This window comes from Rutidosis leptorrhynchoides, unplaced genomic scaffold, assembly GCF_046630445.1.
Source record: "Rutidosis leptorrhynchoides isolate AG116_Rl617_1_P2 unplaced genomic scaffold, CSIRO_AGI_Rlap_v1 contig550, whole genome shotgun sequence".
Taxonomy (NCBI): Eukaryota; Viridiplantae; Streptophyta; class Magnoliopsida; order Asterales; family Asteraceae; genus Rutidosis; species Rutidosis leptorrhynchoides.
In genome coordinates, this window is record NW_027266775.1 from 23954 (window position 1) to 50590 (window position 26637).

The window sequence follows — 26637 nt, forward strand, 5'->3', positions numbered from 1 at the left end:
ATTACCTTACTACACTACGCACACACTAGCATAACTTCTTGTAATCGTCGTCATACTCTCGCATAAAGCTTCTTGGTATTTTTTTGGATTATCAAGGGTGGATAGCATCAGATTCCCGAACAAAATTAAGTTTCCAACGAATTGTTGTCGAGATTGATCTTCACTATTAAAAGAAATATATATAGATATATTCACGTGATTTACGATTAACCTTTACATTGATGGTAACATTAAGTCATTAACAGATAAAATTACAACACCGTAAGGAGTGGTTATATATAATAATGTAAAGGAGTGGTCCAAACAAAACCAAAAGAGAAAAACAGAGAGCAGGTAATTCAAATTAATCAATGATGGGTGTAATGGATTCATCAGACAAGAAATGAGACTCTCGTGTGTCCTCTTACCCTTTACCTTAGCACCGACGGCCCACCAACCCATTCACAATACATATATTAAACTATATATTTCGATTATTCATATTCATTTTACGATTTATGATTAATTATTGATTAAGTTCTAACTATATATAAATACTAATTAGATAGAATGAGAATGATTTTTCCATAGAAACTTTTTTCTTGAATTTCAAGATCAAAACAACGATAAAATTTTAAATAACAATAGGAAAAAAAAGGAAAATTAGGGATAGGAAGCATTCATAACTCATAAGTAGAAAGATTAATAACATCGTGATAAAGAATAGAAAGAAAATAAGAAAATAAATAATCTATTTATGTTTTCGTATTCCTCGCTAGAAAAGACAAGTCTCAAACAAACAAACGAAAGGAAAAACGTGATCATGAATATGATATTGATATGAATGCATGCATGCTATAGTTCAATAAAAAATTAAAATATTTTCTATTGAATTTTAAATATTTTCATGAAACTTTACAGATTGCTGGAGTACTGGTATCTCCGTCTCAAAAATATTTATCATTTTTTTTATATAAAATTATATAAAAAAAAAAAGATAAATATTTTAATAGTTATTCATGTGCATGTTTATTATTGTCCCATGTACATATGTGGAGTATATTTCAAGTTCATAGGTTTGGTATATCAAAATTACTTGAATTAATTATCATTGATAATATTTTAAGGCCAATTTATCCCAGATAAAAGTTAGAAAAATAAACGATAAATTAAACTAGTACTGTATTTTATAAATTTATTATTATTTGATGTAAATCATTGTTAATTTGAGGTGGAATTTAAGAAAGGATAATTAGATGATGATGCCTTATATTCAACTGAATGGATGAATACGGGATCAAAAAAGTGGGATTGGTCTCTTCTTTCTTGTTTTTTCGTACAAATAAAATTAAGTGGGATTAGTCTACTCTATGCTAATTATAATCAAAAACTGACATGATCATATCTAATTAGGTCCGCTCTCTTGCCGCACTTATTGACTGTAACATTTGACTTTTACTGCGGTAACTTTAAGTTCTTTAACTCACAAGTCAAATATGTAGACATAAGTGCATAATATTAATGGATTGTAGACTTATATGTAGTGTAGACGTAGTGCTAATAGTGTTTTATTAGCCTTTCAAAACCTAATACGAAACGAACGCACACTTAAATACACGTTGATTTGATCTGACTACAAGTAGCGGCTAAATCAGATGGTTATCGGCGAGTGCCACGGCAACGCCACTGCGTGAAAAGGAAAAAGAAAAAGTCGGCCGTAGAATATATTTTTATATAATTTTTTGAATGGATATCAAACATTAACGACAGACGATGGAAAATTTTTGGATATACTAGCATTTCCTTCTACCTCATAATTCCTTTCCAATGATGACACCAACTTTTATGAGTAGTATTTTAATAGATATCGTTTTATTTTTTAAAATTTATTTTTAGATATATTAATTTTTAATCGAATTTAAAAAATAATATTTATTTAAAGAGAAGAGAGTATAAAAGTCCAATACAAAATCCATACTCCGCCTCTCGATCCATGGAAGCCAACGAAAGAGCTCTTACATAAAGCAGGTGAGACGTTGCTTTCATAGAGTTATATAGATTTTAATATTTGATGTCACATATATAGTACGTAGTTTTTTTAAAAGTAAAAAAAATCGATGTCACATTTTGGATATTATAGAATATTATTTTAGGGAAATCGATGTCACATTTTGGATATTAATAATGTATTAGCTAGCTTAGCTCCTACCTAAACTATTGTTAATTTATGATTAAAAAAATAAATGCACTCAAAAACAAAAACTTTATTTCAATCTGGTTTCTGACATGAAATTGATGATCCCACCTGATTCTTTTGCTTTATTTGAAGTGATGGATAAAAATAATTTGATTAAAAAAAATATTTCTCTCTAATATAATAGAAGATGTTTTTACTCTTTCATCGACGTCAATAATGTTACTTTTGATAAAAATTTATGTTCATTTTATTATAATTATTTTTATTTAATTAATATATCTCATGATATAATATATTAAGAGAAATAGAGAAAAAATATATAATATATAAAATTTATATTGATATTCATAAAATGTTAATTTTTTAAAAATCATTAAAAATCATTTATTTATATATGAAAAAAATAATAAAATATATAATATATTTTTATTAAAATATTAAAAATATCTTTTTTTATAATCAAATATTTTCATTCAATATTTTTAAGAGCCATATAATATGAGGAGATTGGGTATGCGACTTTTTCCATTAATTTTCGTGTTTGCTATACTAATATGATGGCCAAATCGTACAATCTCGAAATATAAATAGAAAAAAACAAACTATAAATTTAAATGTCAATATTTTTTTTTTTTTTTTTTGATAAAAAATGTCAATATTTTTATCTCGCTAATGTGATTATTTTGACTCTAGTAATCTAAACAAATATGGAATAAATATTTGTGTAACCAGGCATTAAATTAAGGATGATAAAGTACATTCAAATATAGTATTATAAAATAAAAAAGTACATTCAAATAAAGAAAAAGATGGTAAAGTACATTTGAATTAAACTAGTGCAATTTCCAAAGATCCTATGTGGGCCCGTGGATCAGTACGGGGCGCAAAGACGACAAAAATAGGCGCACGTTAGAATAGAAGCATCTGGCGAGATAACCTTAACATTGTTCATTCAATTACTCCGTCTATCATAAGATAGTTTTATTATTTATTTATTTGTGTTACAGCGTGAGTGCGTGTTATGAATGTAGAGTTTAAGATACACATTTTTCATAATTAAACATTTTAGAAAATATTTTCTAACTATCTTCAGTTATTATCATAAAAAAATTATCTTACACATATATTCATGGTCTAATGATTATTCGAAAATTTTCATCTTGAAAGTTATGGATCGATTTTTTAAGATGTAAGAATTGGTTGGATTGTGAGAGAACTATTTCAATTATGTAATACAAAACAGGGAATATATATATTGATATAAATATTTAAAAAAAATCATATAAAATTAATCTGAATTTACTATAAAACATTAATGTGTAAGTACAATTTTAGAATAATATATTTCTTCTTATTTATTGAAGCCACTGATTTAATAAAATAATTTAATACTAGCATAGAATATATTAGTAGGTAATTACTTTTTCCGTCTCTAAATACATACTCTAAAAACATATGAAATATATAGTATGAGATAAATATATTTTCAAGTAAACAAAAGAACTTTATAAATAACCCGTTAATCATATTTATTTTTATAATCTTTAAAGATACACTACTCAACCGTCGAATCTTAGTATTCCATTTAATCCGATTTTAAGTGTCGCGTAATAAAAATAGACGGAAAAAAAAGAGTGGTTATGGTTATGGTTACACTATTCAGACGTTGAATCCTAGTAGTAATTGTTTTGCCAAATTTATGTATTTTGCTTGGCATTTAATCCTCCGGTATTTTCTGTTGAAGGGAAGTTAGATTGCTTGTGTCACACGTAATAGAGACTTTTCTTTCACTTGCCTCCTTTAAATGGCACCAACACAACAAAAGTTTCTCCACCAAAATGATCCAATTCTCCATTAAGTCAAGATTGAAATTACTAGTACAACTAATCTTCTTTTAATTAGTGTCAAATTTTCTTTACCAACTTTAATTTTCTTTTGGAAATTGATTTCTGATCTAATATTATGTGATATTTTACCTTCTTGTTTGAAGTTGGAGGAGCAAAGAATATTCATCATGAACATAATGGTCCCCCACAAACGGTAGAAAATTCATTATTGCTTACATTTAATCCTCACAAGCATCAAGTAAGTTATCCAACAAAATTGCATCAGAGGTCCCTGAACTATCCCAAAAATTGCAATTTAATATTTAAACTAACATCACCACAAAGATCCCTAAGCTATTGACAAATTAAAGACTTTGATACCGAAAACATGGCTTACAGGGCATATGAAGAATCTGAAGTAAGACGGAATATGCTCCAAATACAAAATGAACACAAGTGTCAAGGTAAGGAGGATTCATTGATAGGACTTGTTTGCAACATTATTTAATTTAAGGAGTTGAGTTAATTTTTCGGGATACTTTAGGGTCTCTATGGTAGTACACCAACAATAGGCATCAAGTCAAGAACATGGATTCATTTCAAAGGGATTTTTCTATTTTGGAATTGCTTTGAAAAAAGTTTTTTGAGATGAACCGATTTCCAAATTTGGTTACAATAGATTCATATCTTCATAGTCGAGCAATAGATTCATATCTTCATAGTCCAGCAAGATTGGCTTTTCTTTCAAAAAAAGAATTAAGACTTTTCTTTATGCAGACGTTTAGAAAAGATTTTCCAAACTGAAATTCAACCCAAAAAAAAATAACATTAACTTCAACTCATCATCATCCGAATAGTATGTCTAATTACCATTATGTCCCTCAACTTTCCCTGACCTCCGATTCCATCCTTGATTCCGGCTCAAATATGCTCCAAATACGAAAATTTTTTTAACAGAACTAAAAGATCCTTTTATTTATATTGGTTAAAATCAGACCCTTACAGAAAAAACACAGAAGGGGTTTTTTTAGGTTTACAACTGGTTATGTCATACTATGCCATATACCATATTTGCTTCTATTTAATAGTAACAGTCAAAATAAGAAGGAAAAATGGAAAGGTTAAAAAAACAAAATTTCATGGATCAGCTTCCATGATCGAAGCTAACCCGCCAACAGCCTTGATTCCGATCGACAAACTCTTCGGCTTAAGCATAATCTCAGGCGCTGGCGGCTTCCATTCGATCGATACAGAAACGCTCTTCTCTTCCTCATAACTTCCAGAAAGGTCAAAAATGGTCTCGCCCAAATCAATATCTTCTACTTCATTATCCAGTTTAATAACTTTTTCTGAAGATGGCTGAATCTTTTCTGGTTCGAGATTTGAAATGGGAGACGACGACTGGTGGGGAGGATTGGCTCGGGTGTGAGGAGAGAGCCATTTGGCTTTAACATATTCAGCTTTTCTCCATGGAGGAATTGGCATACCTTTCTTCTTTAGACTTTGCTTGGCTGCATCCGAAACAATCAATATGATATTTGCCAGACGATCTGATTTACCTACGTATATGAGTGGCAGGAATTGTAGAATTGACTTGTACATCTTTGTCGATCGAGCAATCTCAAATTCTGATCGGAAATCTATGTCTACGATCAATCTCTCCCCATCCATAATCACATCCACATATTCATATTCCCCTGTTTCATCACATGTAATTAAATATGTTCAATATTCAGCCTTAACAAGTTAAAAATTCTCTCCACACTAAGATTTAGTGTAGATTTTCTCAGCAAACAAACAGTAAACAATCACATTACTTTCTCAGCTTACAATTTCTAAGTGAATTAGTTCCTAAACCTGTTGCATGTTCATACGCCATAGAAACCGAAACGAAAGTATGAATAGATCATCCTCAACACAATTGCTCAAAGACACATTATGAAAGAGAGATTACCAGCTGGATAAGAACTTGAATTTTCCCAACGAGATTTGCATGTAGAAGCATCATAACCAAGAGAGACCAATCCATCTACAACAATCTTCCTGCAATTCTCGTCTTTTTGTTTAACGATTTTGTTCTTCTCAACGATCTTCTCGATGTCGGCCAGTAAATTCTTCTCAGAAACACTTGCATAAGGAACAAAGCTCTGCACAAATCATAAAGTTTGGATTATATTTTTGGTCCAAATCAAATCATATGAAACAGCCAAACAACAAGTATTGGTAGTTATATATATACCTTCAATTTTTCAATTGCATCTTCAGAAGAAGACAGATTGGAACCGCTAAATCCAAATTGAGAATCAAATTCGTCCTCGGAGCTGTCATTGCCGTTAAAGCAGTTGCAGCGGTTACGGCCACACCGTGCTGCCGTTTGCTGCTTTTCGTTTTGGTTCTCCTCGATGAAGTTCTGTACCATCTTCGCTAAGCAAATGGAGCTAGGTTCAAACTCGCCGCCGCTGCCGGCTGAATTGTCTTTACTGTAGATAGTACTATTATGAGGCTCATCGGCGGCAACCTTCTCGACCGTGGCTGCAGCGGCGGGGTTTTTGAGAAACTGAAGATCAAATATCCGTTTCAGCCTAGATTTCACCACCGTAGCCGGCTTAACCCCGGGCGGCACCTCTTCAAGCGAATGTGAATCGATTGGCTGGATTTTCATCGGAAAAGGCATTGTAAACAACAAAATCCTCCGATCTTAAACTCTTTAATCAGTTCATTTTGCAAAAAAAAACCAAATCTCTATCTTACACTACACAATTTTCTTCTCGAAATCTTCACTTCCAGTACCAAAATTTGAAGGCGAAGAAGAACTGCTTGAAAGTTAGCACCTCGATCGGAAAAAAAATAAAAATTGTTCGGCTGAGATCAGCCAACCAGACTGAATTCTGGCACAGAATTGCAGAAATTCGCCAAAATGAAAAATTAAAAAAAGCAAGGATTTCTAAAACAAAAAAACAACTCCTATATTATACAATCTCCAGATTATTATTGTTATTTTATATATACAAGTACTAAGAAAAATTCTGAATCTCAATAAACGAGACAGATTATTATTTTAAGCATGGAATAACTTCTAAACTCTGCTAAGTAATATAAAGTCGCTTTATCTTAGGGTTTTTTTCATTCAACAATTACGCGACGGCACGATACCGACCGTCACGCTTTCTTGATCCTTTTCCGGTATCTTCCATTTCCAATTTCCGGCGAATATCGCCGGAGACGACGAAGGAATTTTTTTTTTTTGGTTTGTTGGAGAGTGAGCGAGTGGTGTTGAATTGTGTGAAGGAAGAAGACGATAAAGAAGAGACCAAATGGTGTGTGTGGGGGGCATTTTAAATTCGAGTTTTTTAGTTTTTTGACACGTAGGCAAGCTGACGTGGACAGTTTACACGTGTCTGATTGATGAACTCGGTTTGTTTCCGTGGTGCTGGTTTTACAATGCCACGTGCAAGATAAGGGTACATGAGAAATTCCAATTGTGCCCTTTTTTTATTTTTCCTACCTAAATAAAGACGTGGTAGTTAAATTGCTACAGAAACAAGTAAAACTCGTGAACGTTAGAAAGCGGAGTGTGACAAGGAACAGAAAGTTTCCGTTTGGTTCTTTTTTTTGATCATCAAGTTTCCGTTTGGTTATTAAAATCTTTAATACTCCATTAAATAAATAAATAAATAAATACCGACATTTGTTTTTAAATATTTTTAACATTTATCTAAAATAAATTAAAATTATATTTTTTTAAAGATGAAGTTGCTCTCGTATGAATATATTTATTTATTTCTTTAATGATATTTATTTTTTAAAAAAGTAACATCGTTTTCAAATGAAAAAAAGAAAAAGTACCATCCCATTTCCCACTTAAAAATTTACCTACTGTAGGTGGAAAAGTATATCAAAATAAAAATTAATTTGTGTGCAGTTTCTTACCTATATTTAATAATATTATAATATAATACTATAAAATAATAAAATAAAATATATACTTTTTTATTATCATTCTATAACCTAATTGATTAGTAAAGTTTTAATGAAAAAATATATAAGAAAGGTTTTGTACATAAAATAATTTTTTTTACGTGTCAAATTCTTTTTCGCAGTTGATATTTTTGACCGTTGATTGTGGAGTCTGGTGTTATAATAGGAGACAAATTTTTGGCACTCTATAAATCACAAACTACAATTTATCCGCTCCTACTTACTAATAATCTATTTGGAAAAGTCGCTTTATAATTTGATTTGTGTGTAATTGGAGTAATTGAATAGTTTAGTATGTTTGAATGGTCACATAATTATTTAATTATAGATAATTGTGTGTAGTTCGAAAATTTCAATAATATAATTTTAATTTTGACGTTTTTTTATAAATATTTGTATAATTATACGATATAATTATATAATTTAATTGATTTTTTTTCTTTTATCATATTGTTTATATTTTATAATTTAATATTATAATTGTCAAATGAACCACATAACATAATTATACATCATCAATCAAACAACATTATAAAAATTAATTTCATATAACTACAAGTATACTCATATAATTCAGCCCATCTTTTATTTTATTATTTTCTAAAATACTATATTGTATTTATTTATTTATAATAGAACTCGTAGTAGTTCAAGTTCAAATTAACAAGTATAAATATAATTAAAGAGAAAATGATTTGGAAAAAGTTGACTTGACTCCAAACCCCACAAACCGACTACCGACTCCCTATTATTTTGACATCGAAAATAAATTTGTTTCGTTTGTTTTCATCTGAAATTATTTATATTTATTATATTCACAAATTACTACTTGGACTGAAAAGGAATAATAATATAAGTAAGGGCTATTTTGGGAAATCAGATTTCCAAAGCGGTTGACCGACGTCGTTTAGCAACGGCAGCGTTTCCAAAGTTTCAAATGGGACGTTAAGTTTTGTCCTCGTCGTTGAAGCTAGCCAATGTGAAGTTTAACAGACTAATACACGTGGATAATTCTTCAGCATTTTTATTTTATTTTTTTCTTTTCGTGACCAGATAATTTAAACTGGATAAGAGAAGAGAGACTGCATTAAAATTTGATGTCCAAGTAAAGGTTAAAGGACCAGATTCAAAAGAAAAAAAGTTAAAGGACCATAAAGTTATAGTCTTAAATCATTTCATTATTTTGAAATAAACCAACCATGTAATTTGTCAAACTAATTGAGTTGATTAATAACAATAATACTTTTTTTTACCCAAAAATGAAAATCTTAGTAATTGCCAATTCGAAAGGAAACATTTAACAGCTTATGGTGATGAAAACCATTACTACTCTAAAAATTTAAGACAAAATCATGAGTTTGATCCCTACATTTGTCGAATGGTAGGATATTTAGTTCTTTTTATTAACGTCCGTTAAAAAATTCGTTGATACGATAAATTTAACTATTGGGATGATTATTAGACGTGTTATTTACGTATATAATAATTTTTCACGTCAGATATTGTTATACGTATTATTTACATGTATAATAATTTTCACATTATTTATTTGACGTACGAGGAGATGCCACATAGAGCAGTTTGGTCATGAGCGTGGTATGTTATTTTCCGATTAGTGGGCCTCTGAAGACAACGTGTAAAAAGGCCTACAATACTGTTATATGGGCCACTTATAAAAATCAATCAATGAAGTGACCTTAATTAGCAACTTGAGGTTACCACATAATTGGATTTGACAAGTTATTGTAGGGACCCAAATGTCGAATTTGAGATGATTTTCATGGTTGTGGATTAGATTGATACACCACCCACACATTTCTCATAACTTTACGGTCGTGGATTTAGTAATTTTCACGTGTGAATCAATATTTTGAGATTTGTGTTTTAAATAGATGACGTTTATATTTTAAAAGTTCATTAAAAAGTTGACATGATTAATTGGTTAAGACATTCGATTTTTAGAGATAAAGAAGAGCGTTAACTTTCTATACGTCGTATGTCGACTTATTGGTTTCTTTGAAAAAAATCTTGTTTATTGGAAGATCTATCTCGTATTTGGCACTGCATCATGCCGTTCTGTAAGAATTTCGAATCATTATTGTACAAGTATACTCCCTTCATTTCATTGTATTTGTTCATATGGTTCACTTAAAAAGTGATATATCGGAATGGAGGGAATACTATTACGAAGAAACAAGTATCACGAAAGAAAAATGAGTGTTTACAAGTACAATGTTAGAATTTAGTAATTCGAACTTAATAATGTGATTACACAGAAGAAAGAAAAACAATGAACGCATTGTTCAATTGATTTTTCATTTCGAATCCTCTGGTTTTCATATATTCTGTTGGCTGAAAAAGAAAAAGGAAATCATAATTAATCTTCTTTTAAACTTTAGAGTGACATTTTTAAATAGCAATAGTTTTGGTTGTTTCGTTGGACGTGTGCTTAAATATTATCACAATGTGGTTTTACTAAAAACATCTTTAGAAATATGCATGCATGTTCAACAAAATGAATATATTTTTTTATTGACTTTTGGACTACAATAAAGAGATATTATTCAAATACAACATGTTAAAAAATATAAAATATAATATTTTCAATGTAATTATTATTCCATCCATATATAAATATATATTTTTTTAAATTTTTATTTTATTTTTAAATAGATGATTTTAAGATCTAATTTAAACGTTAAATTTATTTTTTTACATTATTTTTTCTATAATTAAAAAAATATAGATTGAGAAACGAAAGGAATATTAGCTACCAGAAATAATCAAATCAACATAACAAAAGTTTAACCGGCCTCAATAAGAAATTACGATATGGAACTTCGAATTCTCTAACAAAAATCTTATTTGAGAGATTTTTTTTTTTATCATCATTATTTGAGAGACTTAAAAATAATAAGAATAAATAAATAAATTTAACTGTACGTGACTTAAATTTTACTATAAAATCATCAATTTTTATACTTATTTTGTACCATAGATCAAATCTATCTTTCTCAAATAATTGTTGATAATAATAATTTCGAATTCTTATAAGGTTCTGCTGGCCATACAGACAGCTTATTTGTAGTTAATGTTTAACGTTATAGATACTTCTCCATTGCCATAATGTTTCCTATTGAATTTGATGTGTCACGATGAAATGCTAACAGATGTTTAATAATCCACCGCACAAAATATAAAATTCTTTTTTTTAATAAATCACAAAATATAAAATTCAATCACAGGTTCTAGCAGAATTGCCGACCATTCATTCCAATCCTCGATAGAGAGCCAAAAGTCGCCCTTTTAATTACCATCCACGATATTTCATCGGTCCATTGTTGGTCATTTTAAATATTATTTTATAAAATTTATATATATTATATTTATTTATTTATATAAATATTTTTATTTTAAAATAATAATTAATAGACATATACATTATTTTTACTATTATTAACGATTTTTTTATGATTCGCGACTTTTATTTTATTGAAGTGAATTGGAAGGGTATAGATTAGGATTAATTAACAACAGTATATATATATATATATATATAGACGCGCTGAATAGATTTCATCGTGAAATTTTACTTAACTATGTAAAAAGCTAATAGTTGATTAAAGTTGGATTAAGTTTGCGGATATCATTCTATGGATTTTGGAGCAAAGTTTGCATTTCCTTTTTCTTTTTGCTTTATGTGTTGGATTTCTTTTTCACTCCTTTTTTACTTTTCATTTCTTTTCTTACAGCTATATTTACATATTTTCCTTCACTTCAGTTTTTTTCCTAAGGCTACAAAAATGATTTTCAAATTTTGTAGCAGTATTATAATGTTAAACACAAAAAACCTTCTTTGAGTCTATGTTGTATTTTATATTAAAAAATATGTATCGAGAGAAATATGTTGTATTTTTCATGTTATTAAATTTTTATAAATATCAATATATTAAAAAATATGTATCGAGAGATGAAGAGAGTCTATATATTACATTATCATTCATCATACTACTTTTTTTTTTAAATCTCTTCGGGCATCCTCACTGTCGACAATAATGAGACTAATCACTCGTTCTAACTGTGATCGCACGAAACGTTAGGGAAGTTGCCATATAATTTCTTTTCAGTTCGCAAAAAATAGGGATCGAACCGCGACCTATTAACTAAAAGATGAAACGATGAACCACCACGCTAATACTAGTGGTTCAATACTACTCCTTTTTCAATAGGGCCGCCTTATCATATTTTTTCTTTTAAAACAAATAAAAACCTTATTGCTTCTGAAGAAAAACACTGGCCCATATACTAAATTGGACCAGAAGGCGGCCTGAAAATGATAATCACAAACAAATAAGGGTAATTTTTTTTTTTTTATTTAAAAAATACTACTAATTGATCAAATTTCGTAGAATTTTTACTTTCAATACACCCAGGAAATAAACAAAACATCTAACAGTTTACTTTCTCGATCACCTGCTCTCAGTAAAATGTATCAAACTAGCATATTGCAGCCCAATAGAGCTGCAAAAAGAATGACATAAATGATCCAATTTAATGGTATTACTCCGTAAACTCTAACCGTTTGCTAAATCAAAAATTGTCGTCCTGGTCGATGAAGAGAGACAGTTACATTCTTTCAAGGAACTCTAATCATTTGAATGGATTGTAACGTATCGGAGACGACAACAATAAGGTCTCCAGACTTTATCATATCCCTTGCCTTGAGCAACACGAATGTTTTGTTTAGGTTACTCTCTACGTCATCAGAAAGTTCGAGGCAGAAAGGTACTAGACCCCACAAAAGGTTAAGCTGCTTCTGGACGGTTGACGTTGGCGTGAAGGCAAAGATTGGACAGTTAGGCCGATTGCTAGAAAGAAGAGATGCCATTTCCCCGGTTTTCGTGTACACAAAAAGTGCATCAGCTTCCAATTTGTTGGCTGAAAACGTCAAACAATCAGTCAACCACCATTTTCATAAGGATGAGTTGAGAATGTTGATAAAATATGATAACAAGCATCATCTAGCAGCGAGACAAAGTCATCAACCAGTGACAAACTGAATTAGACATAAGAGTGGAAAAACATCTATCAAGTATCAATGATATAGGAGTATATGAGTATTTTTATCAAAGTAAACTGGTTTAAGAAAAACAAAATGTTCAGTCAGGTCCAGCACAAAATCTTAGTGTTACCATTCATGGAATCAAACAAAGTCAAATCCACTTAAAAGTTAAGAATCGAAATATTAAAAAATGGTTCACACTCGGCAATCAACCAGGCCAACCAAATCCAACCAAACAGGTTTGGTCGGGGTAAATGGTTGATTTCAGTTTTGACAAATTCCAATATTCGAATTTTCAGTCAATTTCGGAGTACAAAAACCGAGCCAAAAATGACCAAATCGAACTGGTTCAGTCAACCAGTCAGTTATGGTTTTAAATAATTTGTATATCAGAGTTCAGAAAAGGGCACATACCCATTTTCGCTGCGGCTTTGCATATCTCCCCCGAGATTCCAACAAATGGTGGAGAGGAGAAATTATGATGTGCTGTTTCATGGCTTTTTTCTTCCCTCCACCACTTCTCGATTCTCAAACTGACACTTCTCAGCACAGTCAATGCCTTCTCAGGATACTGACCCATGGCCGACTCACCGGAAAGCATTAACGCATCCGCTTGCTGCCTAACTACATCAGACACATCAGCAACTTCAGCTCTTGTCGGTATGGGATATTCAATCATCGACTCAAGCAGTTGGGAGGCAACAATGACAGGCTTATTTAATTGCTTGCAGAGACGAACAATGTTCTCTTGAACAGATGGAACTTGTTCTAATGGTTTCTGAGCACCGAGATCTCCCCTGGCTACCATTGCTCCATCTGATGCCTCGATAATCTCTTCCAGATTGATTAAAGAGTCAACACTCTCTATCTTTGCAATGACCCCAATATTTCTACAATAATACACAAAGATGTATTTGGCACAGTTATATGAAAATTTTAAGGGTTTTAATCATTCAGTCAAAAACAAAGTCTGCAGATATATACCATACATCTTATGATCTAACATCATAAATTAACGAATTTTTCATCAATTGCACAACTAATTAGACTAGAAGCCAGGATAAGACTTATGTGTTATGAAAGTTACAATAGTTGGATTCTTGCAATATCTTCGATATTCTCAGGGAAATATGTCAAATGACGCATGAGCAAATGCCTGTTAGGCTGTTACCTGTCTGGAGACTTTTCAGCTATATAACTCTTGAGAAGCTTAATTTCTTCAGCAGACTTGACAAAAGATACTGCAATAAAATCAACACCTGCTTCAATCCCAAAATCAATATCCAGCCAATCCTGCAACAGGAGAAAGTGTTAAGGAAGCTTTAGCATAACTGTGTTGATTCAAATGGCAAATAGAAACATCTTGATGTTGATCGGGTTCTCGAGGTAGATCACAATCAAGTGGATTTCTAAGCAACACAAATAAATATATCTAAAGTAACAAAAAGACACCAACCTTAGGAGAAATCGTGGGAAGCATGGCGTTGTGTTCTTGAACCAAACTCCCGCTCCTCCAAAAAGTAAGATTAGCTCGTGGCAACAATAGTCCAGGATCTGTACACTGGCAGATGACATCTGGACCAATCTTCGCAGTCACCACAAAGCTCACCATTCCTCCATCAACCAAAAGCTCATCACCGACTCTCACTTCTACCAAATTCAATCCCATAATTGAAAAAGGCATATAAAAAAAAGAATGAAAATGAAAATTCAGCGTTGCAGCTCAACTCGTACCTTCAGCAAAACCATCATAATTCACAGTAATAGTATGTTCAGGGAGAGGTGAATCGAATGCTCGGACACTGAAGGTCCAAAATTCACCATCCTGCCACATATCACGAAACAATCCATCCGATCAAAATTCAAATGAAAATGATTCTGTATATATAGTTTAAATATCTATGACAATCAATTGTAAAGCAAACTCTCTTTTCATTCCGATCGACAATGAAATAACTACCTCCGCTTTAGCCGAGGCGGCGCCACCGAGATCTCCCATATTGATCTGAGTCCCCTGAGTATCCATCATAACAGCGACGGCAAATCCTTTCTCCTCATTCAACCACTTCACTCTCTCAATCACATCCTTATGCCATTCCCGCGTGTTGTGAGACATGTTGATTCGAACCACATTCATCCCTCCGATCGCCAACGACTCTAGATCGTCGAATTCGCACGTGCGAGGTCCGATTGTGCACACGATCTTCGTCCGGCGAGTACTCTTGATTCCATTCTCCTTCTTCAGCTCAGCCTCCGCCGTGGCCTTATCCACCTCGATCGACCGAATCACCGGAGAATTCTTTTTCGGGTCGTCCGATATTAAAACCATGGATATGACGGTGGCGATTCGTTTCGTTTTGAGCTTTGGCTGGTGGCAGGGAAGGAGAAATCGTGGGTTGGAGAAGGGTATTTTGGGAAACAGAGAGTGTTTGAAGGATAGACATTCTGACATTGTTGTTGCCGACGACATTGCCGCTGGCATCATTTTTGAGTTTTCTGGTTCTGAACTAAAACAAACAAATCTACAGAGAGGAAGGAGAATTTAAAAAGGGTTTAGTGAGGTTTATAAGTTTGAAAGGGTCGAAATGGTCAAAAGTGTGTGTATTCTTTATGCTGAATTTACTTCAATATCCAAGAATTGAAGCGTTAATTACCGTTGTGCCTGTTCGACAGTTGGTTCCCGCCTCCAGACTCATTTCCGGTTTTCTCGGAATATATACGTGTTCGGAGAATGTTCAGTGTTATTGTAATAAATTTTTTGTTATTTTTAATAGATTATACAATTTTAAAGTATATAGGAATAAGATGGAACATGTTCAAAACATCAAATAAAGATGTTTTTAGACTAAATTAATCAGTTAGATGTTGATACATATTTTGTGATCTAACTTAGAATCTCAAGAGCAATGCGATGAATGTTTAATCAGGATAATTTAGTCAAAATATAACATTTTTAAAATTTTTATGAAATTTGTTAAATCATCATATATTAAGATGAGAATGGAATATTAATGTTCAAATTTGTTCAGTATGCAGTTTGATTTGATCTGTTTGCGAGATTTTAAATCTCATTGCTTCGATACTCAATATATTTTTTTGAATATCCTTATAACGATAATCGTAAGACTAATGTCGTTCCAATTGTCAGCACATAAAACGATAAAAAATTCGTCATAAAAATTTTTTCATTCTCATATTCAATACATAGTATGAGATAAACATTTAAAAGGAAATACATGGTATGAGATATACTTATATTGGCATATAATATTCCATTTTCCTCGAGGACATCATACGAAAAACGACATCGGTTAGTCGTCCAAAATACCGGCGTCATGTGTATCATTAAATTGCTGAAGTAGTCTCGTACTATATAGCAAATGCCAACTTGTGTATAAATAAAGGCTAGTTAAAACAAATTAACTTGGCTTCAAGCTTTCAATTACTCTTGTTTTGTCGACAAGCTTAGCTATGTAGTGGTCCCAAACACATGCAAGTGTATTAATCTCGAACTTGTTTTTTAATTAGGACTTTCGCAACCTCTTTTTTCAAGTGTTTTTATGAGGGATGGTTTATAGGTAGGTTTCTGGTTTGTAGGTACTTGAAAATTAACTACTCATATAAATACTTCATTCGTTTTAAAATATAGATGCAAATTTTTTAATATAAATTGTATATAAAAATTCGCATTTATTTTATGAGGAGATAGTATATTGTTTGGTTTATTTATAATAGATATTCCCTCCATAATTTAATAGATAACGTTTTTATTTGTTAAATTCAATAAAAATTGAATTATCTAAATATATCAAATTTTCAATGAACTTAAAAATTAAAAGTATCAACTATTTATATATAAAGGTAGTATATGATATGATATGATGATATTTGATAAAAACTATTTTTGGAAGTTGATTTTAGAAACTAAATTGTTATTTTCAAATTAGAGATATGTGTATTCTTTAGATCATCAAGAAAAAAAATTTTTGGATGAAACTTTCTATGATAAATATACGAATCACTTTTTATTATTAATTAATTTTTTTTTTAATAATTAGATGAATTTTTAAAAATATATATATTTATTAATAATATACAAATCTAAATAATTACGTGTTAGAAAGTTCTCGATGCCTAACAACTACTCAGATGATAGTTAAGGTTGCAATAATGTAGCCGAGATTCGAGTTGCAGGAAATAATAATTTTGTTATCCATTCCCTTACTACTTCCATATATCCATTTATGAGACATGATGTAATGAAGTTTATCCAAGACATGGACATGGTTCGGTTATGAACCTAAATTGAACAGAAACCGTATCGGTCGATACGATTTTGGTAAAAAAACCGATTTGAAACTATAATTTAATAATTTTGGTTTGGTTCTTTTTTTATTTTAAAATTATATAAGAGCATAACCTAATCAAATCACAATCGAGCTGATAAACGCGGTTTCAGTTCAAGAATGGAACTAAAACCATTATCTTTATGGTTTTTTTGAAACCGTACAATTTCGATTGTTCATTATACAATCAATTTCGATTTGATTCTATAAATGTAAGAATTATGAACCGACGATTCTAAACCGAAACCGATCCAATTGTTGGACCGTGGCCATCTCCAATCTGTCGCATCCATTCTCCAAATAGTAGCAACAAGTGGATTCTACCGTACACTACTATTCAGAGAAAACTGACGTGGAATATAAATTCATCAATTGCTTTAAAAAGTTGACGTGGAGTATTATTTATTACTTTAAATAAAAGCGAGACGAGGAAGATTCTTTTCATTGGTCAAATTCAGACAGACTCCCTCAGAGCCAGACACAGCCAAACTACATCAGCCAACAAGAAAACATAAGGGCATAAATGTAAAATTCAATTAAAAATATTTTCAAAAAATTTGGAAATGCAAAAATTTTCCCACCCAAAATTGAATTGTACCGCCCGAACTTTTTCAGTTCCTCTCAGTTAAATCTCTCACATCCCAATAAAAACGCTTCATCTTCAATTTTTCGTATACAGGTTTTCTCTCTCTCAATCTCAGGTATACTTTTTTTTTCCCCCTCTTTTGATTTGATTTGTAATCCTGGTTGATGTTTTTAGATCTGATTTGTTTTGAAAAAAAAACCCTAATAACAGACAAATTTTTGTTTGAATTTTGTGGAGTATGTTCGAATTTCTCTCTTCAAAGCCCTTAAATCTTATAGATCTAGGTCTCCTCGCTTTGAATTTTGTACTTCTGGGCAAATTTTTAACATTTTTTCTTTGTTTGTACTTGTTTTTTTGGCTCAGTTTATTACTCTTTAATCTTATAATTACTTTATTAAAATTTTGTTAATGGTCAGTTCGTAGGTGAAGATGGCCGGAAAAGGTGGGAAGGGACTCGTAGCGGCGAAGACCACAGCGGCGAACAAGGACAAAGACAAGGATAAGGACAAGAAGAGGCCTGTCTCTAGGTCATCCCGTGCCGGTATCCAGGTAATTTGATTTTCATTCCGCTTGTGACTACAACGTTTGTTTATGATTTGATTCGTTGTAGTTTGTTCAATAGAACCCAATTTGTGATTTGCTCGAAAACTCGAACGGCAATTAGATTTTATTCTCTGTAATTGCTCTGGATAACTAATTTTGTATATAGATGGACCGATTTTGGGATTTGGATAAACATGCAGGTCTAAATTCTAGTATATGATCGATTTTGATAGATCAATGTGTTCAAAAATGTATTTTTGGAAGAACCAATTTTGGATTTTGATTAGTTAAATATTTCTATATGATCCATTTTGGTAATGGTTTTAACAATCTGCTTCTGTAAATTTATCAGTTTCCGGTGGGGCGTATCCATAGGCACCTGAAACAGAGGGCATCCTCACATGGGCGAGTTGGTGCCACTGCTGCCGTCTACTTGGCCTCGATCCTGGAGTATCTGACAGCCGAAGTTCTTGAGCTTGCTGGAAATGCCAGCAAGGATCTCAAAGTTAAGAGGATCACTCCAAGGCATCTCCAGCTAGCCATTCGAGGAGACGAGGAGCTCGACACGCTCATCAAGGGGACTATTGCCGGTGGTGGAGTGATTCCTCACATTCACAAGTCGCTCATCAACAAAACCACCAAGGAGTAGGAAAAGGTCTATTTGTTGTCTGATGTTGGATGTTAACTTATTTAGTAGTTTCTGTTCGTGTTATGTTAAGTTTGACTGCTGTAAGCATCTTCCGTGTCGTTTAAGTATTGTATGTGGTTTGGTAGTGTAGAAAACTCCTAGGTTGGTGTATAGGGGTTAGGAACTTATCAGAATTTGAACTTCTTGTACTGTTATTGTTCAGAGGAGGATTTGCTGTTTGTAGTTCTTAATGTTGGAAACTTTGAATTATCTGTTTGTTAGTAGTTTGGAAATGTCCGCATTTCAGTTTGCTATCTGCTTGATTTGATCTGTCACGAAAACGTTATTTCTTCGATGTCCATGTAGCAAAATAAGTAAAAAAGTTATCGAGTTCTAGTTTGTCACACAACTCAATTTTGATGGTGATCAAATTTGACTTGAACTTGATTTGTCGAACCTTTATTTGGGATACTTATAAGCATAGTAGTCAACATTGCTAATGATATAGTATGAAATATCAACCAGTCCGGAATGACCGAACAATGTCTAATATGGCATGGACCGAGTAGAAGGCCTAAGTCCATTGCAATAAGATAAGGATCGGTGGGGCTGAGTGGACTAGATCGATGCAATAAATACATGAAACACATGTGTAAGCTGTCGGAATTCAAGTTGGCCGGACGGTTGCGATCGTTACGGTCCACTATAGGTATGACCTCTCCATTATTCTATCTCATAAACACCTATTTATGACATGTAACCTCCCCTTAATTACAAACTTGAGACTAAACAACCCTTCTATAAATAGATAGACCTATACTATACACTCAAAACACTACACACTTGCTATATGCAAGAGCATATCTTGTAATTCATATTCTTGCTATCAGTAAGAAGTTTGGTATTTTTTGGATCATCAGCTTATGTCTTACAATATTATCAGACACGATATGACGATAAAATGACACATATCATTCTAAATATTGTATGTGAAAATTATTATTGATGCATCGCCAAATATCACGGGATGTATAGTACATATCGCGATATATATAATGTTTAAAAATCGATTTCTAGTCGATTTTGACTAGGAGGACAAGTTCTTATAGCTAGCCAGGGCAACTTGGCAAGCAAGTTATGATTAAAAAAAAACAACATTTTAAGGATATGGTTTAAGATTGGAGATAATAAAAATATTAGGTGGATGCAGGCTAGCACAATTGTGTGAATTCTGAAATCCTCCGAAAATGGGTAGTCATGTGGATCTCACTTCTACTGATACTGTGATGCGTGCGGTGCATTCCATTAGATGATATTTTACGTCATAATATATGATATTACCGACCTCCGTATTATAATAGATGATATTTCATATATTTTGATTAATTCATATGATCATGTATCTAATAAAAATTATTAACTAGATATCTAAAAGTATAAAATATCTATTTTAATTTTAAAAAAAAATAATTAAGAGAGAATTTGACCTTATATATAATAATACTTTGATGCTTAAAGATAGACTCGTGATTCTCGATTCTTAGCAGATACAGATAGATGTCGATCCGTTTCGGGTATATCTTGTTTTTGAATGTATCGAACTATACTAGTAAACGAGGACAAAAAAAAATTTGGCAATAAATTAAGAAGTAAGACCCCAAACCAAATCAATAAGCATAATCAGTATGGTGAAGCCGGCATAAACCGAAAAATTGACTTCTTGACCTCTAAAGTAAGAATCCGTCTGAATAGCCATTAGGCCAACAAATCCTAACTATTTAAATAAACATTGAGTGGCAATTTGATACATGTTTGAGTGGCAAGAAACAAAGAGAGTACAAAATAGGCAGCCAAAAAACCAAAATCACATTCTCTTAATTATTCCCTCTATATTTATATTTAAATAGATAACGTTTTGTTTTTTTAATTCATTCAATACATTAAATATATTAATTTTTGAATGAATTAAAAAATAAAAATATAACTATTAGAGAGGTAGTATCTTATACTAAGTATATACGAGTATTATTATATAATTAATAGCCGTCTAAGCAAAAGATCCCAATTAGCTCTTTTTGGTCATCTCAAAAGATACCATCGTCCATCAACCAGCATATCGACAAAATTACATTTCTCTTTAAAATCACCTCCATTCATTATTTGTTGTCATTCGATATACACATATATATTAATCATCACCTTTTTTAAACTTCCTCAATATATTATTCTCTTCTTTCTCAAATTAATTAAACATGGATGCAAAGCTTCTTCAACCCCACACATGGAGTCCTAATTCCTTCACAAGTACTTATCGGTCCCGTAAACCGAGATATTCTCCTGTCGTTTCCGTTCTGGCAAGGCCTCGTTTGGTTGACATAGAAACAGTAATAACAAAGCCACAACATGAAGTTATTACGACGACGGAAAAGAATAATAATAGTGTATATAAAGATAGCTTCATAGATCGTCTCGCCATTAATTATCTCTCCAAGAATGTTCAAGCTATTGCAGGTTTTTTTTTCCTTTTATTTTTCATTTTAAATAGTGCATTCATTGTTTTACTCTCATTGACGAAAATAAGACAAATTTATATCAAGGTGCGATCGTATCAGCACTGATGTACCTGAATGATAAAATATCTTAAATAATTTTATTTACGCAGGACTGACGAACAACAAGAATGGATATGAGAGCTTGGTGGAGGCTACAAGAGCAGTGTCACAAAACTTCAATCCTAAGAGACAACAAGAGATTATTCTACAATCTCTTTATCTAGCACTACCATCTCCAATTAGTTATATGGCAAGTAAATAAATTTTCTAGAATCAGATTTCGGTAAATACATCAAAATATATTTTATATATTATCAATGGTGGTAAATGATATATTGATGATGCTATGATGATATATGACAGATAAAGAAATTGCTACCACAATCTAAATTCGCAAGGGAATATTTTGCAGTATTCACCACTGTGTTTTTCGCTTGGTTGGTTGGACCCAGTGAGGTAATTATCATTAACAAATTAAGGAAAAAAAAAACAATTTAAATAGTGTATTAGATTACTTTTTAATTTAGTAATAACATGAAAATTTGCATGATGATTGATTTTGGAAGGAATTTATGAGAACCATATTGGTGAGATCCTACTTGGTCTCACAAACACATCATAATTTCCCAATTAATTCATGTCTCCCCCTAATTTAGTCAAAAACTACATGATGATATACATAATTTAACGTCAATATATATAGTTTATTAAATAATGACATGTCAAATATACTTATAGATCTCGAAAATTTGGCAAGATTGATCTGAACAGCCGAAAAAAAAAAAAACTTTTAGTGAATATTGTAATTGTTAAAATTACCAAACCAAACTGTAAATTAAGAGGGAATTAATAACTGAGGGAAGATCAATACATAGTTTCTTATCATTTGAGTATTTATCTCCATCCATGTGTAAGTTTGTCTTTGTGTATAATGGAATTTAATGTCACATGAATATTACAAGGGATCAAACACTGTGACACTAACTATTTTTTTTTTTTTTTGACAATACTGATTAGTCACTAATTATGCACATGAACAGATGTCAACAAGTTAATTATAATGAAAAAAATTGCAATTAAAAACCTAGCAAAGTGAATTTGACTTTCAACAAATTTTCCTTCACTAGGTTAGGGAATCAGAGCTCAATGGAAGAAGAGAAAAGAACGTGGTCCACGTTAAAAAATGCAGGTAATTAACTTCAACTTCTATTCTACTTATTTAATTAGCATAGTAATTATAAAATTGGGGACTTTCAAAAAATAAAATAAAATAATAATTGGGTCCCATCTCACCAACCTATGACACTTTCACTTGTGAAAATAACCAGCTCCAATGGTTGTGCAGCTACTGACTTCCCCATCTGTGTAATTGTAATTCAAGTAAGAGTCATTTTCGCCATCATAATTGTCTCAACGTCAAAAATTCCAATAGCATACGTTTCTTCCGACTTCAAATAGATGGTATTTAATTTTTTTAATTAAATTTAAAAATTAATGTATTAAAATAATAATAATTAGATGTATTAATTTTTTAAAATAATAATGATTAGATATATTAATTTTTAAATGAATTTAAAAAATATTCAAAATGACTTCTATTCAAAAACAGTATTATACATCATCAATGAAATTAAAATATCTAAGGTCTTACCATTAATTATTTTTTTGATTTGCAGGGTTCTAGAGGAAAGCAATTGTGTAGGAATATGCCTAAATATGTGTAAAATGCCTTCACAAACATTTATCAAGGATTCTATGGGGATGCCTGTCAATATGGTCCCTAGTAAGTACACTCATTTACCAAATTACTTAAAAATATTTTACAAAATTCTAGGAAAGTTATATATACATATATATATATATTTTATTTTCAGAAAAGGGTCTAAACAGAATCAGCCACCATACGATGATGTACAGTACAAAAACTGTTGTCATTCCTGCAAAATCATTTACTTCCATTAAAAGTGAACACATAAAAAAAAGTATTCAAACTGAATTAAATAGTAGAAAAAGGGAAAAATTACAGTATTACACTAGAATAGTTAGATGCACTAACTTGTGGAGTATATTGCTTGTGATCATGTCAATGGAGGGTCCTCCAAGCATTTACCACTGCTCAGCAAAACTCTGAGAGATGCACATTTGCAAATTTGTAACTGTTAGAACTAATGCCAACTCCGGTTCCCTAAGGCTCCCAGCTTTTTTGAGGGTATCCTTGCAATTGCATAGAGGCCGTTTCCTCACGATTATAATAAATTAATTTCCTAATTTGCAGATTTTGATGATATGAGTTGTGAAATGAGATTCGGTGAGGATCCTCCACAGGCAGAAGATGATCCAGCTTTCAAGCAACCATGCTTCAAATTATGTAATGTCCCAAAAACTCTCTTAGCTTTTCTTGTCTGACAAGTCATACAAGATCACAAATTCTGACTGGGAAATTTTTACTTGCAGGCAATTCAAAACAAAAGCATAGCAGTGAATGTATACCAGTTAAAGTGAATGTATACCGTTGAGATACACATATAGGGCGATCATAATTTCTTTCACACTGTTTTTAGTCTTCGTATTCAAGAATTCAGTTCAGAAAATGAATATATTATGTACTTTTTTTTTTTTTTTTTTTAATTTTCTTATAATGTTTATACAGAGAAAACCCATGCAAAATTAATATAGACACTCTGATACATCATTTTTTTCTTCATTTCCATCTTTTAGTATGTTGAAATTTGGTGGCACTGGGAAATTTTTTGGGTGAGAGTCTTGTAGCCAAATCCATTGTAGATGAAAACTTCCAATACAAGCTACACGACAAATGAAGAGCGTGAATAATGGTTTAGGCATTTTATCATGCATGAAGACATGGATTTGACTTTGGAGAAGCGGACTTTGGATGGATACATTGTACATTAAGCATAAATATATACATAGAAAAGAATGATGCCTTCGAGAAAACCTCCAACGACAAATAATACATCCCTCGCGTCTTTCCATAACGCTAACAGCACGCAGACATAAAATAGTATATATTTTTGCCAGAAACTGGACAAAAGAAAATTGGATCTCTATAGCTTTCTTTGGAATCTTTGATTATGCTTTGACAAGGGAAGACATGTTTTACTGTATACATACATAAAGAGTGGACAGAAGGGAGGGTTTCTTGTCTCCCACGTAATTTTGCTTGTAGTGAATATACGAAGCTAATGATTCATATAATGTCTTTTCTGTCTCTTCTGCAGCAATCGAATCTCTGCTATGACACACTGAAAGTGGATTAACTCATCATTGTTAATTGAACTCTTCCTTTTAACTTGGGCAATCAAATAGTATAAAGAAGCAACTAGAAATAAATATAATTAATTTTTCCTAGCCAAAGTAATAAGTAGTAAATGGAACGTCCAGGAGCTGTTTCGGTCCATTCTTATTTTTTGTAATTATTTATATATATTGAGGGTTATTTAGTCAAAAAAAGTTAATAAATTTCGGTCAAATTTTCTAAAATTAATATATGTATTGTGATATGAAGGAAGTAATTGTTTTTTTTTTTTTTTTTATTTTATAATGTACTTTTATTAATAATCAAAGTGGCATACAAATTAACTGATTGTAATTAGCCTGAGCTAAGCTAAGGAGTAATAAGGAGTACATACATAACATTGCCAATCCATGTTGAAGCCTCCTACTGTGTACATTCCCTAATTAGAATTATTTCGAGGGCTAATTAAGCTTAGAGAGCTTCAAATCGTCATCATCAGAGTCTTCACCAATTTAAGAAGCTACTAGCAATCTACTACTATATTCCCTCCATCTACTAATACATATTTTTTTAATTTTTATACATATATTTAGAAAGAGATGTATTTAATCAATATTAATAAATATATATATATATGTTTTTTTAATGCATTTAGAAAAGCTAAAAAAGACATGTATTAACAGACGGAGAGAGTAAATTTTAACCAAGTATTATAGTATAGACTTCTTTTATCTCAAGCAAAAGTAACAAATACTAAATGTATCATCATCCATTCCCTGGAGCTGTTTCATCGGTACAGTCTTTACTATGTATCAAAGGGACATACAAATTAACTGACTTTAATTAACATGAGCAAAGCTAAGAATTCCTAGCGATCGATACGAGTACACACACATATATATGACATTGGAATCCTTGTTGAAGCCTCCTGCACTAGTATAATATTTGTACTAGTTTGTCTGATCAATGATTTTTTATAATACGTATAACTGTCGATTATATATGTTTCTAATGATTATAATTCTATTAGTCTGTATGATCAATGATTTCTTATAATTTTTCTTTTTTCAGGGAGAACTCGCTGGGCTTAAAAGCCAAAACAACGAGCTGAAACTTCGGATTCATGAGATGGAGCAACGGGAACATTGGTCGATCTTCCAGCACAGTTTGACCACCCTTGTTGTCGTCAACTACGGGTAGAAGTTGAAACAAAGCTGGAAGATTCACCTCACCCTGTCTATCTCTGGTCACTATCAACGCCTACAAAACAATGACCAAGGCAAGGAGAAAACATGATAAGTAAAATTTCTCAAGGAAATAGAAAGATAAATGATAGTGCTTATCAAAGATCAATAGGTAAATACGACATCCGTTGTCAATTTGTACATATTTACCGGTATTCGGGATCAATCTTCTTATTCTTATGCTCTCACTAAATCAACTAGAAGAAAGAATAATTGTATCACTTCTTACTATTTAAGGGTAGCTTTTTCATACTCTTTATCAGAGAGGAGGGAAAGAAAGAAAAGGAAACTCTTAGAATCGCTAATTCAATATATTTGGAAAAGAACTTATGACAACCTAAAGGAAAAGAGGAGGAGGAAGCCGCTATAATTTCTATCAATAGACACCACACGTAGGAGCAAAGCCAAAAGGCGATAGAAAATGGCACAAACTGATTCAT

At 31.6% G+C, this 26637-nt stretch overlaps 4 protein-coding genes across 4 annotated transcripts; 2 read left to right on the forward strand and 2 right to left on the reverse strand.

Moving 5' to 3' along the window:
* Positions 1-5139: 5139 nt before the first annotated feature.
* LOC139884431 (uncharacterized) lies at positions 5140-6676 on the reverse strand. Its single transcript, XM_071868465.1, has 3 exons — positions 6242-6676; positions 5957-6149; positions 5140-5699 (listed from the first exon to the last, which is right to left on the reverse strand). The coding sequence occupies exons 1-3, from the start codon at positions 6674-6676 to the stop codon at positions 5140-5142; spliced, it is 1188 nt and encodes a 395-aa protein (XP_071724566.1).
* A 5940-nt stretch (positions 6677-12616) lies between these two features.
* LOC139884432 (pyruvate kinase isozyme A, chloroplastic-like) lies at positions 12617-15371 on the reverse strand. Its single transcript, XM_071868466.1, has 6 exons — positions 15003-15371; positions 14777-14867; positions 14499-14692; positions 14214-14335; positions 13457-13932; positions 12617-12918 (listed from the first exon to the last, which is right to left on the reverse strand). Exons 1-6 carry the CDS (start codon positions 15369-15371, stop codon positions 12617-12619), a joined length of 1554 nt encoding a protein of 517 aa, XP_071724567.1.
* A 3032-nt stretch (positions 15372-18403) lies between these two features.
* LOC139884428 (histone H2A variant 1) lies at positions 18404-19166 on the forward strand. Its single transcript, XM_071868462.1, has 2 exons — positions 18404-18523; positions 18870-19166. Exons 1-2 carry the CDS (start codon positions 18404-18406, stop codon positions 19164-19166), a joined length of 417 nt encoding a protein of 138 aa, XP_071724563.1.
* A 2231-nt stretch (positions 19167-21397) lies between these two features.
* LOC139884433 (beta-carotene isomerase D27, chloroplastic-like) lies at positions 21398-24368 on the forward strand. Its single transcript, XM_071868467.1, has 8 exons — positions 21398-21656; positions 21808-21947; positions 22061-22153; positions 22825-22886; positions 23374-23480; positions 23973-24065; positions 24152-24201; positions 24348-24368. The coding sequence occupies exons 1-8, from the start codon at positions 21398-21400 to the stop codon at positions 24366-24368; spliced, it is 825 nt and encodes a 274-aa protein (XP_071724568.1).
* The last annotated feature ends 2269 nt before the right edge of the window (positions 24369-26637 follow it).